Raw genomic sequence first — 17,663 nt, 5'->3', positions numbered from 1 at the left:
GCCTACTTGTGATTTCTCTCTCTATCAAATAAATAAATAAAATCTTTAAAAAAAAAATCCGTTTTATTTAAATGGAAGCCCACGGCGTGTCCTCTTTTTTGCCTGGTGCCTTTGGCTAGGAGAATTTATTTTGAGATTCATCCACGCGCTTGCGTCTATCAACATGTTCCTTTTTATTGCTCAGCGGTATTCCATCGTGTGGATATACCAGTATGTCGCTGTACTAACTACAAATTTCTAATTTTGTCATTTTTTAAAAGAGGACTCCCAAACCAAACACTCAGATTCTGAAAAGCGCTGGGACCTCCCGAGGGGACAGTTGAGATGTGGATCGTGTGGGTTCGGGCTCTGGACCGGCTAGAAGGGGCGCCCCAGTCGCCAGCAGCCTTCGCAGGGCTGTGCGGCCAGGGTGCCTCTGTGTGCCCTGTCCTAGCACTCGCCTCCTCACAACCTCTTTTGAGGTAAATGCGCTCAGTGGCCTCGGCCTCGTTTACCGATGAGGACACTGAGGCTCCGCGGGCTTCAATGGTCAGCGGAGGTCACACAACCGGGGATGGGAGTTCTACAGCATTTTCTCACCGCAGAAAGGAAAGGAAGACTCCACACCGACCACTGAGTGGTGTAATGGGTGCTTTGTGTTTTTCTGAATTTTCTGATGTATCAGCAGTAAGCCTAAGTCCTGTTTCCTAGTGCTAACGTGACAAAGAAAAGCCCCGACGGGCAGTGAAAGCCGCGCATGCCCCATCACAGCACAGGCGTCGGGAACTCCGGGCGCCGCGACGCTCGGCCCGGCAGGCTCTTTCGGGGCGGGACGTCAGGGCGCGGGGCCGGAAGTCGGACGAGGGGCGGTGCGGTACTCGCCCGGCGGGAAGGCGGCAGTTGGGGCCGCTCAGTTGGCGGAGGCTCCCAGCGCAAGGCTCCAGATGGAAGCGGCGCCAGATCCCGGGCCGGGGCTCTGCTGCAAGCCTGGCGGGCGGCTGGACATGAGCCACGGCTTTGTGCACCACATCCGACGGAACCAGCTCGCCCGGTACCGCCCCTCCCCGCCGCCGCCCCCAGCCTAGCTTGGCCCGGCGGTCCCTGACTCCCGCTCGGCTCCCCGCAGGGACGACTATGACAAGAAGGTGAAGCAGGCGGCCAAGGAGAAGGCGAGGAGGCGGCACACGCCCGCGCCGACGCGGCCCCGCAAGCCCGACCTGCAGGTGTACCTGCCGCGACACCGAGGTGAGGCCGCCCACCCCGCCTGCCTCCTCCATCCCTCGCGCTCTTTCAGCCCCCAGCTCTCTCGCTACGCGCTCCTTTCTCTACGTGGAAAAAGCCACTTATTAACCCCCAAGGCTCAGTTCATGTCGTTCCTTCCCGGAACCCCTACCTCGACGCTCCTCATTCGCTCACTGATTCTCTCTGAGAACAGAGAAGGCTCGTGGCCCCCAGTTAAGCATCACTATTAATAGGAAATACCTGGGAGCCGGCAAGTAGTGGTTTGTCTACTGGTTTGCCCACCATCCTGTGCTTTAGGGTTCTCACTAGCTGACGCAGGGCAGAGCTAGCTTGGCACAGCTATAGCTGACCAGGACATAGGTGTAGAATGAAACTCAAACTCAGTATTTAAAATGGCCTTTTCTCCAGCTTTCCAGGGACCTAGAGATCACAATAGCTAGGCTGGCACTAAACTTGTTTGGTGTTACTTAAAAGTATTTTTAGATCTTGGGTATGTTAATTCATTTAATTTTCTTTGGATCCCATAAGACGGAAACTCCTGTCACTTGTTTCATAGAAAACAGGAGCAGAGAGGCTAACTTGCCCAAGGTCTCTCATAGCTAATAAGTGACAGAGCCTGGATTTGAACCCAGGTAGGACTCTGGCCACCTCTCCACTACCTTGCAAGCTTATTCACTAGATGAAGATGTAGGTGTATCTATCACATGATAGGATTGTGCTGCCCCAGAGCAGGGAACAAAGGTAAATGAAACTATTGATTGGGTGCGCACTTAACACATAACACACACGCACAGAGCCCGTGAGAAGATCGGGACTTTCTTTATGGTATGTTTTCGTGTGTCCTCCGTGTGGGCAGGGGCTCCAGCAGCCTTCCCCTCTTCCCTCTCACTGTGATTCATCCTTCCAGATGGCTCGACCCACCTAAGCAACCCAGACTGTGGGGAGTCCAGTGAAAGCAGCAGTAGTGGCAGCTCCGAGCCAGAACCTTCTGGCCATCAGCTCTTCTGTTTAGAATATGAGGCAGACAGCGGAGAGGTCACCTCAGTTATCGTGTATCAGGTATGCCTCGTGGAAATAGCTGCAGCCTGAAGGTCCTGGGCCGTGCTAGAAATCACTGCCAGAGCCTGAGCCACTGTTTCCCTCAGGGCCATTGGGAAGTGTCGGCTCCACATAGGAGCGTAGACTGCTGGGCAATGGTTTTGAGCACAACTCACCCCTGTCACACAGTGATCCCCAGCAGGCCCCTGGGAGGGCATGTGGCCCCCAGCTGAAAATCACTATCACGGGGGACACCTGGGAAATGGCAGGCACTGGCAAGAAGCCGTGAATCAAAGGGAGTTCTGTGAGAGTGTTGTCTAGGGACAGGGCAGGTCCCCTTTCCAGAAGATGCCCAGCCCTGAGCTTCTTGACTCTTCCTCCACATAGGACGATGATCCAGGAAGGGTGATTGAGGAGGTGTCCGCACACACGCCTCTGGATCCACCAATGCGAGAGGCCCTCAAGTTGCGCGTCCAGGAGGAGATCACAAAGCGCCAGAGCCGACACTGACCAGGCTGAAGGCATTCTCACCAGGCTGGATGCACTGCCCAGGGATTGGGGGTGTCAGGACCAGTCTGAGCTGATCTTCACACACACACACACACACACACCCCTACACACCAAGCTCAACATCCATAGGAACTGCGTGTTACAGGGACAAACCTGCTTTGCAGGCCATTCTTTCTTGTATGTTGGCCCATTTGACCAGCTTAGTATTCTGGAATTTGAGAATTTTGTTTGGCTAACTTGGTGTTCTAGAAGCAGAGATTCCAGGGAGAGCTGAGGTTTTTGAAACCTTGTGCCAGCATGCTGCTTTCTTACTGAGGTCATATGCCGTGGGACACCTACCTGCTGCTGTTCCATCCAACTTAATGAACCGTGTTTGTAGTTTTACAGTTCCTTTTTTCCTTGCTTCTGCTCACTTCCATCCATGTTTTCCTAGACCTTTTTTTCAGCTGTTTCTTTGTTCTTTCCATTCTCTCATCTTTGTCTCAGAACCCGTCAGTTCCATCCCACCTCCCAAGGTGACTGTGGACCTCCCAACTGCTCAGGACTTTGGAGGTGGGGAGTTCTGGGGGGTTTACCTTTCTGACAAGCTCTCCCAGTAATTCTGATACCAGTAACATGGGAGATTTTCATTTTTGAGACTGTCTTGCAAGCATGTCTCCCTGTCCTTCCATGGCTTTTGCAAGTTTCTCTCACATTGCTCTGCTTTGCACTGTCTAGATAAAGAGACCTAGGAAGATGATACCAGAACTCAACTGTAAGGATTTCTTGCAGCAAAACCTCCCTTGGTTAGGGCTACAGGATTCCAGTTTTCAACCTCATTCCTAGCTCTGAACAGACCATCCTTTGCTCAGGTTAAAGGGGAATTATCAAAACAAGCTTGAAACTGACTCTCCAAATGTGATTTAACAGTCTCAAATGTACATACAAAGGGAAATTCAACGTGAGCAATAATTGCCTATTTGGAGCCCTATTTGGGGGAAAAAAAAAAAGAAAGAAAAAGGCCCATATAATGGGCTGTGAAATGAGCCTCTCTCATCTGCCCTGCCCCTGCCCCATTCTTTCTCCTTTCCTATCTCCCAAGAGTATATAGATCCTAGGAATATCACTGTCTTCAACTCAGTGACCTGTTTCCCTGATGCAGGGCCAGCTAAGGTCTGAGACATCCACAAGACATCCTATGCAACGCAGTTTCAACCCCCTGCAGATTTCCAACAATTGACCTAATCTCAGTGACTTTGGGGTTTAAATGAGCCCATGAACACTAAGACTTCTTGAAACCAAAGTCCCTCTGCCCCAGGGGTTTTTCTACATCAGGGTCTCAAGATCAGTCTGACTGTTCCATCTCAGCGACTTTTCTCTTAAAGGACACCTGAGGGCACTGTTGGTTTGTGCCTACACCCCTGAAAATCTACCACCTCAGAAATGGGGCAAGGCAGCTACTTCAACTACATCATTAGAATCCATTAAGCCACAGCTTGCAGTGCCAGGAATTCTGGGAAAGTGAGTGAGGTAGATAAGTGAGATGGGCCTGATGGTGAAGGGAGCCAGGGACCAGAGTGTTCCTGACCCACAGAGCTGGCCCAAGGTTAAATGCCTTAAATTTGCCAGTCCCGGGCTCATTTCTACTTTCAGAAGAGAAAGTGTGCCCTCCACTTACTCAGCCAGGCTAGAAGTGCCTTTTGACTTACAATGTTAACTACCCTCCAGAGTCTCCAGGTCAAGGAGGCTGTGCCATACTCTCTCCCCAATCTTCCAGCAGCTCAGAGGACTGGGGATTTTAGTTTTCCAGCTCTTCAACCGCTCTTCTGACTTGGACATAGGATCTCACTGGAACTCTTAGGCTTCCTAGTCTGGAAATACTTTTTTGGGTCTGTCTTCTCACAACTGGATGGCCTGTTTCGTGGACTTACTACAGGATTAGAAACAAGACCAGAAGAGGAGGTTGGGGGCATGGCACCTGAAATCTTAGCCTCCATTCCTTTTTGTGAGAAGGAAAATGTGTACCTAATACAGCCTTTTCTGTCTGTCATAACCCTCACACTCTCAGGTAAGAGACTGATAGAAACTTCTTATTGGTGAACTTTTTTTCTTGAGGCATTTTGCTTACCAAGCACATATAAAATATTTTCCACCCAGGAAAGCATCCTCATTCTTAGCTCATTTAAGCAGTAGGACTATAGAAAGCACTAGGCCTCGTACTTAAATGAGAGGTTGTCCTTCTGGGGAGGCCTGTTGGTGGTTTTGCCGCCACTACTCCAGATGTGCCTGAAATGCTTCTCTGGCGGTGGCCCTTGGCCAGCTGACAGCCTAAGAGCTCAGGCTCACTGCTCATGGCCACCACTCCTCTGGGGTCCACGATGGTACTGGTACTGTCCGGTTTATTCACCAGACTTGCCTCCAGACATCTTCCAGCTGTTTTCAAAACTCCATGCTTTGCCATCAAGGAGCATGTTACAGAGCATTACCCACAGGCTCTGGACATGTCACAGAGGACTGCCCCATGCTGTTGGGTACCGTGGAGCCTTCAGGCAGGCTGCTTCAGAACCAACACTCAGTTGACTACATCTATTCTTGGTGGTCAAAAAAAAAGAAAAAAAAAATTCTCATAGTGTCGTAGACCTATCTCATTCCCATGAATGTTCTTCGCTTACTGAGAGAATGCCTTGGATTTTTAGACTTTCAGTTGCCTGGTCCTCCATGGATGATACTATAAATAGAAGGAATCTGGGGTTTTTAGTGGCTTTGGGCTATGTAAACACTGAAGCTTGAACTCTAGCAGTTCACAAGCCTAGAAATCTTTGAAGAATGTAATGCAAGGAGAAGGAAGAATGTAAAGCTTTTTCTACTGAGGGTAGGAGTCTGTGGTGCATGGCCAGCCAGTAGGGCCAATGTGGGCAGTAACAAATGCTTTGCCCTGTGGATGAGGCTCTGAAAGGGGCACTTCACCTCCACCATCCACTCTGAGGGGTGTTGCCAACTAGAGATTAGCCCATGGGGCTGGAAGAAAACCCTCTGTGGTGGTGAGTCTCCAGCCTGCTGTGCATTTGCCAGGATGCTTGGATAGTAGGATAGTGGATCCCCAGCTGGTTCACAAGCGTAAATGAGACCTTTGCATATAGAAAGAGGGATGAGGACAGATTTTTTTCCTACCTTCAAGCCTTTGGGGAGTATCAGCATGGAATGTTAACAATTACTTGGAAAATTTTCAGCTCCCTCATTGAATTTCCTATTCTATCCCTGAGGACTCAGATGGTCAAGAAGCCGTAGGCACCCACCCCAGATATCTCCAGTAGTTACAACCTTGAGTATATGGCTCCTTTGCCTTCCCAGAGCCTCCAGGATGAGAGGTTGGTTGCACTGGTTAAGTTGTGTTAAATGTATAACAAGCCATATATTCTTACTGTTTTTTCATTTCCAATGTTTCTGCTGTGTGAATGAATGAACTGTGCAAATTATTTGAAAATATTGGAAGGGGGTACTTTTTGAAAACAGTATTCTTTTTAAGCAATAAACTATTTTTACAGCACTGTTTTTGCCAAGGGTTTTGAAATCACTTGTGTACATAAGAAAAGTGAAGATTAAATGCCTGCCCTAAAGTCATTCAGCACCACAGAATCAGCACTTGAAATCTCATCTCTTGCTTTGCCTTGACTATTTTAAGAACCGTCCTGGTTGGAGCATAACAACTAGACCCACATAGCATTAGAGCTGGAAGGGACTATTAAAGATGTCTGCTCCTACTCATCTGATAAGTGACTCCACCCTACCAAGTACCATGAAGAGTCCTTCCCTATTAGGGAGTTTTATCCTGGGGTAATTCTACTTTAGGGACTGCTGAGATTATTCTACTAAGCCAAATTTGCCTCTTAACTCTAGAGTGCCCATCTTACCCTCACTTTATGTTAGAATAGCTGGTTTCGGACCTAAGTAGCTTCTCAGGTCTTCCTCATGATAACACTGGGACAGGAACCCAAACCTAGTTCAGCAGGATATACTAAGTGCTGACTAAGACTTAAAAAGCTTCCAATGAGAGAGGAAATGCTGAGGGTTCACAGCACCATTGGGCAGGTGAGGAAAAGGTGCCTGCTCCAAATGGGAACACCTGGGCAGAAAGATGGTGCTTCTCTGTGAATTGGAAAGCGACACCTCTGTGTCCTGGGACACAGAGCATGGCTGGCAAAAAGTGGACTGGATCTTATACCCCACTGATGCTTCAGCCAGGTATTGTACAGTGATCACTCTGCACAACCATCGTTTTTTGTTGTTGTTGTTTTTTTAAAGATTTTATTTGACAGAAATTGAGGGCACAAGTTGGGGGGGGTGGTCAAGGAGAGAGAGAAGCAGGCGCCCCACTGAACAAGGAGCCTTACACAGGGCTCAATCCCAGGACCCTGGGATCATTACCTGGGCTGAAGGCAGACACTTATTTAACCAACTGAGGCCCCCAGGAGCCCCTGCTCAACCATATTTCTTGGCCCTGCTTTATCTATTTGTCCTGAAGTGACTGAGGAAAGTGCTCTCCAACAGATTTTTGGTTTCCATTTTTACTTTCCATTGGGTCCAAAAAAGGTTGCTCCTTCAAGCCCTTGTGCAGTTTATCTGCTCCATTTTTTCTTCACAATATATGGCCCCCTTTTTCTGCACATTACCTCTGACTCTCCAATGCTGCCAGACCAAAGCTTCCCCTGCTCCTAGCTGTCTGTGTCCATGTTCCCTTCAGATAACCATCTGTCAGCCCAGGTGTTGTCTGACGGGTGCCAGCACCTGCTGGGCTTCTTATAGTGCCAGACACACTTTTAGTATGTGAAAACTATTCCCACCCCTTTCATCAATGCCCAAGGAGGTACCCGTGGTGAAGTCGGTGGTAATTTATTCCCACACTATTGTGTTTCCTCTTCTCAAATTGCTTAGGGTCTCCAATCTGCCTCTCCTCTCTTGCTTACCAATACCTGGCCATGTGTGACCATGGGTATCCATTGGTCTCTGTGGCTTTGAAGTAAGTGTTCATCAGCCAGGAAACATGTTTTGGACACTGACTTCTGGACAGTATTCTGTGTCCTTGGACACTTGAAAATAAGTATCTGATGAATTGCCGAGCCTAGGGAAACATAAGCCAAATCCAGGGCGCTTGAATTTAACAGCCAAGGCTTTGTCCTCTCTTTCTTCGCGGACCCGCCTCGCCTAGAACAGGCAGACACGGGGAGCCGCGTTGAGCGAGGTTCCCCCAAGTCCCACTGTCGGCCAGTCCGGGCTGCAAAAATGTGCCCAGCGGAGAAGGGAGGATTCCTCCAGGCTTATGCGCGATGCCAATCACAGCGGCGCAGCCCCAGAGCTTCCCGCTCCCCCGAAGCTCCCACCTCAGAAACAAGGTAGGGGGACTCTGGGCACCTCGGAGTCGGAGCCTCCGCCCGAGTCCCACCCCACAGCGCCCAGGACCCCCGAGGTCCGGGCGCCGCCCACGTTTCCACCGCCCTCGGGCGCGGGGGCTCGGGAGTTGTAGTCTCCTGCCGAGCGCGGGCGCGGGGGCCGGGGCAGCGCGGACTCCACGTCCCGGCGGGCGGCGCGGCGCGGCTGGGGCGCTAGGGGCGGGGCGCTCGGCCCTTTAAACCTTCCAGGGCCGCTCCGAGGGCTGCAGCCAGAGACGGCGCCACGAGGGGCCGAGCAGGGCGCGGCGGCGGCGGCGACGACGGCGGCGACTGCGGGGTGCTCCGGGGAGGTGCGTACTGGGCCCCTTCGTGTACCCGGCCCTTGGGGGTCCGCTGGGGAGGCTCCCGTCCCCAGCTCTCGGGGGGCCCCATGCGCCCCGCCGGGCTGGGGTTCCTGCGCTAACCCGCCTCTCCCCCCGGCCGCCGGCAGTCAGGTGGTTGCCTGCGCGCGGCCGCCGCTCCGCCGGGGCCCGCACCCGCCCGCAGGCTCTCCCTGGCGCGGTCCGCCGGGACTGCCCTGACTGCAGCCCCTCCCCCGGCCCGGTTCCTCCGGCTTGGAAACGGGACACCCTCCCCAGACGTTACGGCCGGGCATGAGAGTCTGGGCGCACCGATGGCATGCGGGTGGAACGTGGACACCCACGGCGGAGGCCACAAGGTGTCCACGTTCTGGCGCGGGCTCAGACCCAAATGTGGACGCTGTGAATCCGGTGCTGGCCACCTTCTCCCCACACTGGCCGCAGCCAGACACTGGACCCTGGACTTTGACCTCTCTCTCTCCACCAGGCCTGGGCCGCTGATGGTTTTGGTGAAGTATCTTAAGGCAGCTGGGCCGGCCCCCTCTTTCCCACCTACCTCTTGTCCTTCCCCCCACACCACCACCACCCTGGCTCCCCTCCCTCATGACCGCCTGGATCCTCCTTCCTGTCAGCTTGTCAGCATTCTCCATCACGGGCCTATGGACTGTGTGAGTAAAGAGGGGGAGGGGAAGGGAGAGAACAACTAAGGGACAAAATGGGCCGAGGCCGAGGGGGGCTGGGGTCGAGCCAGGACTCAACAGGAGCTCCGCTGGCACACACAGAGTACCTTCTCCTGCTGTGTGCTCCGGGTGGTCTCCAGGATCACTCTAGCTGTCTCCAGAGCCTGGCCTGGTGCCTGGGCACACAGCCCCTCTGGACAAGCTGGCACCACTGCTGTCCAGTAGTGTGACCCTGACAGACCTTCTAGCCAGGGCCACTTCGAGGTCCTTGAGTTTGGGCCATGCCGTGGGTTCTCGAGTGGTATCAAGCTTCAGGGCCGCCTCAACTTGAGTCCCCAGCCAGGACAAAGGCTGAATGGGGCCAGAATGGGGAGAAGAAAGCCTGTGGCGGAAAGCTGGGCTGGGAGGGCCATGGGTGTGAGGTGACAGCTCTGCTCCTGCAGGTATGCCATGGCCGTGATGAACCGCCACGCGTGCCCTGTGGAGAACTGGTATGGCGCACTCTGCAGACAGCCTCCCTCTAAAGCTCCCTTCATCTCTGTTCCCTCTCGGGTCAGGGCAGCTACAAGTCAGACGGAGACCCTGGGCCTCACTGCTCTTAACTGACACTGGCAACGCCTGCCGCTCCCCAGGCATGGCTCCACGCTTGTCTCCCTGTTTCCCACTGTCCCTTCACCCCTTTGGCTTCTGCCTCAGGCCAGTTCTGGGGGGTGGGCTCTTCTGTCCCTGCCAGCAGAAGTCTGGGAGGGCGGTCCCCAAGAGGGCCCAAGGCTGCGGGCCAGGAACCCCAGGCTACTCTCTGTCCTGCCTGCCAGGTCCTACAACGAGTCCTGCTCTCCTGACCCCGCCGAACACGGGGGCCCCAAGACCTGCTGCACCTTGGACGACATCCCGCTCATCAGGTAGAGCCGGAAACCGGCAGGTCAGGGGGACCCAGGCCCTTGGGCAAGACCTGTACCGCAGTCTCAGCAATAAGGAGAGGATTGAGATTACTTGTAACAGCCCTCCGTGCGGTCACTGTGTGCCAGGTGTGATGCGGAACGCACTTCGTGCGCAGTGCCATTCAGTCCTGCCCGCATCGGGGCAGCTGCCGTTCCTCCGTCTTGTAGGCAAGAGAACAGACTGAGGCATGTCCCCATCCTGGTCACACAGCTGGGAAGTGGAGGCACCTGGACTGAAGCTCAAGCCCTCCAATTACGCAGCCGCAGTTCTGGCTCAAGGGAAGCCAGACTGGCTGCAGGCTTTGATAATCTCAGGGAGTCCGAGGAGTCTCAGGCATTCTCTCACCCATTGCACAAATGAGCTCTGCTTGGGGGGAGGGCCTAGCCTGGGGGCAGCTGTGCGTGATACACAACCGGCCCATCTCATAAATCAGTGGCTTGCCTGCTAAGGAACAGGCACAGATAAAGCAAGAGACAGATGGGCCAGAATAGGGGTGCTAGTGCTCCTGCCCCTCTCTCACTCTGTCCTTGCCCCCCACCCCCAGCAAGTGTGGCACATATCCCCCAGAGAGCTGCCTCTTCAGCCTCATTGGCAACATGGGTGCTTTCATGGGTGAGTTGTGCCCTCAGCCCCCAAGCCAGCCCAGTCCAACCCACTTTCCCACCCCCACCCCGGAAAGGCCCATGAAACTCTTGTTTAGTGTAGCCCACCCCACCAAGGGCTAAAACAAGAGAGACCATTTGTCTCCCTTTCCTTTAACAAGGGCCAAAGGCTCCCACACAGCCACCCTGCTGGCCAAAACCTGAGAAAACCCAGTTCACTACCTGCCCTTTATTCCCTTTCAGCCCTCAAGAGTGTCTGGGGGGCGGGGGTGGGGGTGGTTGGTGGGAGGAGGGCACCAATGCTGGCCCCACCTGTGCTCTCTTCCCCCAGTGGTCCTGATCTGTCTGCTGCTGTATGGGCAGCTCCTGGAGCAGAGTCGTCATTCCTGGGTCAACACCACGACACTCATCACTGGCTGCACCAATGCTGCGGGCCTCGTGGTGGTTGGCAACTTCCAGGTGTGCCCACCTGCCTGCCTCTTGAACTTTCACTAGCCGGGCCTGGCTGTCTGCAGCTGCCCTCAGTCCCCTGAAGACTGACACCCGTGGCAGAGCTAGCCCTTCGAAGCTGAGGGTGGGGAGAGAGGGGCTGGAGGGCGGAAGGGGGGTCAGAGGGGTGCTGGAGGTGGGGCTGCTTCACAGACCAGCCCCTCTTTCTGGGTCCAGGTGGATCATGCAAAGTCTCTGCACTACATCGGAACTGGTGTGGCCTTCCCCGCCGGGCTGCTCTTCGTCTGCCTGCACTGTGCCCTCTCCTACCATGGGGCCACTGCCCCCCAGGACCTGGCTATGGCCTACCTGCGGATTGTGCTGGCAGCCATCGCCTTTGTCACCCTAATCCTCAGTATCCTTCCAGGACAGCCGGGAACTCCTCCTCTAACCCAGCCTCCCCCCCCCACACACACACACACACAAGCCCCAGGGGGTGGGGGTGGAGGGAGGGGTGAGGGGTGGGGGAAGAGGTTGGCATACATATAGCCAGAAAATACTGCCCAGTGCGGTTTCTTTCTTCCCCTCCCAGGTCATGAGAGGTGGCTTTTTGCCCCAGCTTAGCTCGCTGGGAAGATTAGGAATGTCACCAGCTCCCACGTGTCCTACCGCACACTTCCTTAGCCCCATTTCAGGCGGTGTCTTCTTTATGCATGAGAGCTCTCAGCTGCAACATGGGGCAGCCCTGTGCGAGTGGGTATTTGTGATTGACATCCTGATTTTCTACGGCACCTTCAGCTATGAGTTCGGGGCAGTGTCCTCAGAGACGCTGGTGGCGGCCCTACAGCCTGCCCCTGGCCGGGCCTGCAAGTCCTCTGGGAGCAGCAGCACCTCCACTCGCCTCAACTGTGCTCCTGAAAGCATCGCCATGATCTAAGGTCTGGGGAGGGTGGCTGGCCCAGCCTCAGCAGCTCCCCACCTCATGAACTTTGCATTTATTTTGTACCAAAAATGATGTTGAAAAAGTATTCTGCTGGGATATAGGGTTCCTTGCTGCTGAAGGAACCGCCATCCCACACCCACCTGTGCCACCGCGGAGCGGGCCAGGCAGCTGCGTGGGCTGCACACAAGCTACTCCCTGACTCTGCAGTGTTGTTTTTATGAAAGGTCACATATCCTCACTCACCCAGCCAGCCCTTCAGGTGCCTTCTACTCCCCAGTGCTGAGGCCACACCACTGGGGTTTCCTGCTGCAGGAATTGGGGGCTGGTAACAGCAAGAGGGATATAAGTCAGGGAGTGGAGGGGGGGAGTACTACTTAGTCTGTGGGAAGGCCCTCTTTTGGGCCCACTGAGCTGCACTGGGATTCTTCACTCTGCCCTTTACTTTCTTTTGGGCAAATAATACAGCAGAACCACATGGGTATTTTAGTACTTTTTTTTTTATCTATTAAAAGAATTCTAATTTGCATGTTTGTAGTCTGTTCAATAGAATCAAGCAAGGGCCTAAGCTAGGACAGCTTTCCCTAGGCAAAGGATAGGAGGAAACCCCTGTCCTCAGGGAGAGTCCTGGGTGCCCACTGCTCTTTTGAGAGCTGGGCTGCCAAGAACAAAGGATGCCTAGTGCCATCCAAATACCCTTCAAGGGCTTGAAACCCTTTCCAGATCTTTAAACAGTGAAGAACTGACGTGATCCTTCCCCCACTCAAAGTGTGGTTTGAAGTTTGCTTCCTTAGTAAGGGATATGGGGGGTGGGGGAGGATGTGGGTCACCCATAGAGCAACTTTAAAATGGTAGGAGCAATTTTCACAATGAAGCTAAAGAAAGCCTGTGGGATTCCAAGGTTGACTAAAAATTGCAGGGGAAAGAGAGGTAAGCTAATTTTTCTTTACCATCTGTAAGTAGCCAGTGGATGCCAGACCCTGACATGATTTCTTTCCAACAATGAGCTCATAGGCCCAAGCATTGGCTGGTCCAGTGACCAGGTTCTTAACCCAGGCTCCACTGCTCTCAGGCCAGTGGGCTGGCAGGAAGGGACACATGGCCTAGAGCTTTCTGTGATTCAGGCCCAACTTCTCCAACAGCATTTAGGGGTACAGAGCCCCCACCCAGGCCTCTGAGCAATGCAGTGCAGGGTGGGTAAAGAAATCTTTAATGAGGATTCAAGGTACAAGAGGAAGATGTGAAGGATGGGTGGTCAGTCCCAGGCAGCTCATGTGTACATGGCTCCATGAAGGTTCTCAAGTCGGTGCTTTTGCTGCTGCTTGCGAGCCTGAAGGAAAGAGGGCACACTGGGCATGGGCCATACCTGAAGGCCTGTGGGCGGCACGATGGAACAACTATCATGGGGCTGCCTATCACTGTTTTCAGGCCCCTAGCAGGTACATTGCCAAGGCTCTTGTCCCTTGCCAAAGTCACCAGGAAGGCGACCAGAGCCAGCGGCCCTGAGGCTTACCCAGGCCTGCTAAGGTAGGGAATGAAGACATTAAGGACAGGGCCTGAGGGGTTCCCATTACCACCCAACCTCTCCACTTACCACCAACCCCTACCTTATCTCGTCTGTGCTCCTCATAAGTGTCATCATCAGTGGGCAGCTCGTGGCGGCACAGGGGGCAGGAATTTGTCTGAGAAAAGGAGGGCAGTGTTTCAGCCCAGGTATGGTCTTCATAAGCTAACACCTGTCCCCCGCTCCCAGTTCCCATCCCTACCCCTGTCCCTTCCCTGATCCCCTAAAAGTCCATAAACAGGAAGAGGCTTGAGAACTGGGCTCAGGGCAGGGTGAGGGGTGAGAGAAAGGAAGCAGTACCTTGCTTAGCCATGGTAGAATGCAGTTGGAATGGAAGATGTGATGGCAAGGCATCTCAATGGCAGTCTCCTCCTCCTCAAATTCCAAAAGACACACGGGGCACTTGACCTCTTTAGGAGGGAGTGCTGATCAGGAGAGCTGCTACAGGCCTTACCTCCCGGCTCCCACTCCTGAAGGACATTCTTGCCCCAACCTGACCTGGAAAACTGAAGGGCTAGACCAGTCTAGCTTGGGAGAGGGTGGGTCTGGAAAGCCTGCCCCAAACACTAGCAAGAATTAATGTTCTTACCAGCCTGAGAGCCCCTGATGACTGTCCTGGGAAGGTTCTCAACCACGGTCTTGGCAGCAGGTGGAGGCAGGTGGTGATCCCAATCTACTACCAACCCCAAGTCTTCAAAGTCCATCCTATTGAAAAGTGACCTGGGAAGAACAATGCATGTTCAGAACCAAAGAAAACCATACTTTCTCTGTGCCCCCACAATCCACTAAGCATTAACAGATAAATATACCTTGAACAGCTACTAATAACAGCTACCCCGCAAATTGCTCGGTAGATAAAAAGCACAGTGAGAAATGGCTTCCAGTTGCTATAGTACAACCCCAAGCATGAAAGCTGCTTAGTCCCATTTTTACACATGAGGCAACAGGCTCAGAGAAGTTACTCGGGCCATGCAGAAATCACCTGGTAAAGCCAGATTCCAAGTGGCAGCGTTGACTTCCCTGCCTGCTCCTAACGAACGCACCTACTCACACCCACAAGGCCCCTCCCCTGGCCCCATGACCCGTCTTCTGCAGTACCTACTAGAACCGGCTGCCCTCCCGCTCCTGAGTCGCCCCTGTTCACCAGGTCTAGTCTTTCCTACAGTCCCCTTGCCCGGCCCAACCACGGATGACCCAAATAATCGACCTTCGTCGAATCTCATCCCCGGACTAACTCTCCAGATTATTCATCCGTCCTCCCCAGACTCTCTGCCCCATGTAATCCACCTTCTCCAGCCAGTCCCAGCCCAGAAACCTGCCACCTGGGCCCCCACTCCTAGAACCGCGCACCCACCTTGCGAGCTCCAGCAGCATATTGGTTCGGGCCTCCTGCTCGGAATCCAACGGCTCGCAGTCGTGTTCATCAAAATAGGACGCCATGGCAGCCGGGGTGTCTGACACAGCCCTCGCACCCTGATGGACTGCGGCCCCGCGGCGCTGGCCAATAAGCTGAAGGCTTGAGAGAGGAAGACCAATCAGAACATCCGAAAGGCGGGCACAGAGATTCGATAGGGGCCGAAAGCGGAAGTATTATTTCTGCTGCCTCTCGTTCGCTCAAATGAGTCAGGTGACCAAACGCTAAAGCCAATGGCAGGGGACGAGGCTAGTCAGAAAACATCTGTTTTGGTCGCCGAACCTAGGATAAGTGAGTTGGGAGTGACGTGCGATTCTCGTCCACAGCGTCCTAGAAAGCCAAGTGTCGGGGCTTTAGGAGTCGTCAGTCCGTTCTGCGGCTCAGAGGGCCTAGGACGTGCAGGTGCTAGAGGCCCTCCAGAGAGCGAGGCGCTGGCTCAGGGGCTCGGGGTACTAAGAACCCGGAATCACAGCCTTTCTCGCTGCTCTGCCTGATGCCCGCCGAGTACTTCTGCACCTGCTGCGTTCTGGGTGGTTCAGGAGTCCGCTCTTGATTCCCCTCTGACCCACAAAACAAAAATGTCCTTATCTCTTCTGTGTTAGGAACAATAAAGAGTGGGGCAAAACCCTCCCACCGAGAGAGGGAAGATCCCTGCTGGGGAATCTGGGGCCTTACCCGCACAGGGAACTGTGTGTGACCTTCAGCCCATTGCCCAGCCTCTTCCTCTAGCTTCCGTGAAATTAGTGGCTTGAATTCAATAAGTAAATTAGTGGCTTGAATTCAAAAAGCTTGCATCCCTGACCACCCATGACTATCCTGGAGAGAGAACGAGAGGTTGCAGCAGGGAGAAATAACCCTGCATCAGATACGTACCCTCAGAGAGTCTGATTTAACTGATGTAGGCCCCATAAGGCAGTTGTGTAGGCTTATGTAGGTTAATGTGTGGTGCCCAGGCATCCTGCAGAATTGGATTTAAATCTTAGCTTTGGTACTCACTGATCTAGGCCTGTGGCTGGTATTTTTAGAAGTTCTACTGGTAATTCTAATGTAAGGCAGGGTTGAGAACTACTGCAGTAAATGATTTGGGTGATAGCTACCATTTATTTGGCATCTAGAACCTTTACATCCATGGATGTTTTACACACAATATAAATAATCCTTACAGTTGTTCTGGGAGTTAAGTATGTCTCTTTTTACATATTTGAAACCCAAGCCTCAGAAGCGGCTTGCCCAAATTCGCATGGTCTCTAAATGATGTTGCTGACTAAGTAGGGCGCCAAATGTTTTTCTCCATCTTTCCAAAATGAAGATGGTCATAAGCCCACTGGAAGTAACAAGCTCTGTGAGAGGTAAAGCTCCACACAACTCTTGGTTTCTTTCTTGTTTCTCTGTCAGTAGCCCTCACTTTACCTAACAATGAGCTGCTTCTGTTACACACTTGACTCTGAATTCCTCTCCACCCACACTTGAGTTTGAGGTGCAGTCAAGTAGCCCAGGAAGAGACTACCCAGATCCTGCAGTCCTGGTAGGGCTTTCTTTCCTTCTTCCATGGCCTTTACCCAGTCATCTTTCCTGTGACCCTGAAGCCCTGCCAGCTTAGCCCTGTGTGGCCCTGGAGCTTTGAAAAGGCCAAATTCTTTCCTACAGGGCAAGCTCTAGGCTATCCTTTGTTATGGTGCTTTACAGGACCAGAGAAGCCTTTCCCATTTTCACTGCTATCTGCCAGGTGTAAAGCTTGAGGAAGAACGTAGGAGAGAAATTGAGGACGGAGTATACAGAGAGGGAAAAGTCTATTCAAAAATGAGATCCTTTTAAAAAAAATGAAAATCTTGGGACACCTGAGTGGCTCAATCATAGTTATGCATCTGCCTTCAGCTCAGGTCATGATCCCAGGGTCCTGGGATAGAGCCCTCACTGGGCTCCCTGCTTCTCCCTCTCTCTTTGCCCCTCCCCCCTGCTTGTGCTTGCTCTCTCTCTCTCTTTTGCTCTCCCTCAAATAAATAAAATCTTTAAAAAGAAAAAAAAAAGTAAGAGCCTTATGAGATTAAAAACCTTTGAGGTGCTTTCCTCTTCTGGAGTCCTATCCTGAGCATTCTCAAGACATCAGAAAAAGAACAGATTTCATTTTGAGAGAAACAGGCTCAGAAGGCCCTGGTTGAAGGGTCTGGTTTGGGAGCCACTTTGTCTTTGCACCTGCACCCCAGAAGGATTGGTCTAGGTAGGTTTGGATCAAGTACAGAAGGAAGAAGAGTGATGCCTGGGTGGCTCAGTCGGTTAAGCGTCTGCCTTTGGCTTAGGTCATGGTCCCAGACTCCTGGGATTAAGCCTCATGTCAGGCCCCCTGCTCAGTGGGGAGCCTGCTTCTCCTTCTACCTGCCAATTCCCCTGCTTGTTCTCTCTCTCTCTCTCTAATAAATAAATAAGTAAAATCTTTAAAAAAAAAAAAAAAAGGAGGAGGAGGGGGAGGAAGAGGAGGAGAAGAGGAAAGGGGCCACCTTCCAGGGCTGAAGTCCTTCCACTGACTCTTTAAACAACCCCAGGAGTGGAGGCAGAGAAGGATGAACCAACTTGAAGAACTTTGTGGACACACACACTAGG

The 17,663-nt window shown here is 52.9% G+C and overlaps 3 protein-coding genes across 3 annotated transcripts; 2 read left to right on the top strand and 1 right to left on the bottom strand.

The window, feature by feature from the left end:
* The first annotated feature begins 862 nt into the window (after positions 1-862).
* C8H2orf68 (chromosome 8 C2orf68 homolog) lies at positions 863-6,295 on the top strand. Its single transcript, XM_044261549.1, has 4 exons — positions 863-1,030; positions 1,106-1,224; positions 2,129-2,280; positions 2,647-6,295. The coding sequence occupies exons 1-4, from the start codon at positions 924-926 to the stop codon at positions 2,767-2,769; spliced, it is 501 nt and encodes a 166-aa protein (XP_044117484.1). The 5' UTR covers positions 863-923; the 3' UTR covers positions 2,770-6,295.
* Positions 6,296-8,446: 2,151 nt separating this feature from the next.
* Positions 8,447-12,616, top strand: TMEM150A (transmembrane protein 150A). Its single transcript, XM_044261547.1, has 8 exons — positions 8,447-8,485; positions 8,982-9,162; positions 9,618-9,665; positions 9,990-10,076; positions 10,661-10,728; positions 11,050-11,177; positions 11,385-11,562; positions 11,843-12,616. Exons 2-8 carry the CDS (start codon positions 9,098-9,100, stop codon positions 12,082-12,084), a joined length of 816 nt encoding a protein of 271 aa, XP_044117482.1. The 5' UTR covers positions 8,447-8,485; positions 8,982-9,097; the 3' UTR covers positions 12,085-12,616.
* A 665-nt stretch (positions 12,617-13,281) lies between these two features.
* On the bottom strand, positions 13,282-15,144 carry RNF181 (ring finger protein 181). The gene is made up of 5 exons (XM_044261548.1): positions 15,006-15,144; positions 14,241-14,371; positions 13,952-14,061; positions 13,695-13,769; positions 13,282-13,417 (listed from the first exon to the last, which is right to left on the bottom strand). The coding sequence occupies exons 1-5, from the start codon at positions 15,089-15,091 to the stop codon at positions 13,358-13,360; spliced, it is 462 nt and encodes a 153-aa protein (XP_044117483.1). The 5' UTR covers positions 15,092-15,144; the 3' UTR covers positions 13,282-13,357.
* Positions 15,145-17,663: the final 2,519 nt, after the last annotated feature.

Source organism: Neovison vison, chromosome 8 (genome assembly GCF_020171115.1).
Source record: "Neovison vison isolate M4711 chromosome 8, ASM_NN_V1, whole genome shotgun sequence".
NCBI classification, from domain to species: Eukaryota; Metazoa; Chordata; class Mammalia; order Carnivora; family Mustelidae; genus Neogale; species Neogale vison.
Note: the sequence above shows the minus strand (reverse complement) of the source record. Positions and strands in the feature narration are given on the sequence as shown.

Coding starts and splice junctions, on each gene's coding strand:
- RNF181 (XM_044261548.1), bottom strand. CDS start 15,091: ATGGCGTCCTATTTTGATGAACACGACTGCGAGCCGTTGGATTCCGAG. Junction 13,770..13,951: donor TTCTACCATGGCTAAGCAAG/GTACTGCTTCCT, acceptor TCCTTTTCTCAG/ACAAATTCCTGCCCCCTGTG. Junction 13,418..13,694: donor AGGAGCACAGACGAGATAAG/GTAGGGGTTGGT, acceptor TCTTTCCTTCAG/GCTCGCAAGCAGCAGCAAAA.
- C8H2orf68 (XM_044261549.1), top strand. CDS start 924: ATGGAAGCGGCGCCAGATCCCGGGCCGGGGCTCTGCTGCAAGCCTGGC. Junction 1,031..1,105: donor CGACGGAACCAGCTCGCCCG/GTACCGCCCCTC, acceptor GGCTCCCCGCAG/GGACGACTATGACAAGAAGG. Junction 1,225..2,128: donor GTACCTGCCGCGACACCGAG/GTGAGGCCGCCC, acceptor TCATCCTTCCAG/ATGGCTCGACCCACCTAAGC.
- TMEM150A (XM_044261547.1), top strand. CDS start 9,098: ATGACCGCCTGGATCCTCCTTCCTGTCAGCTTGTCAGCATTCTCCATC. Junction 11,178..11,384: donor TGGTGGTTGGCAACTTCCAG/GTGTGCCCACCT, acceptor TTCTGGGTCCAG/GTGGATCATGCAAAGTCTCT. Junction 11,563..11,842: donor CTTTGTCACCCTAATCCTCA/GTATCCTTCCAG, acceptor GCCCCATTTCAG/GCGGTGTCTTCTTTATGCAT.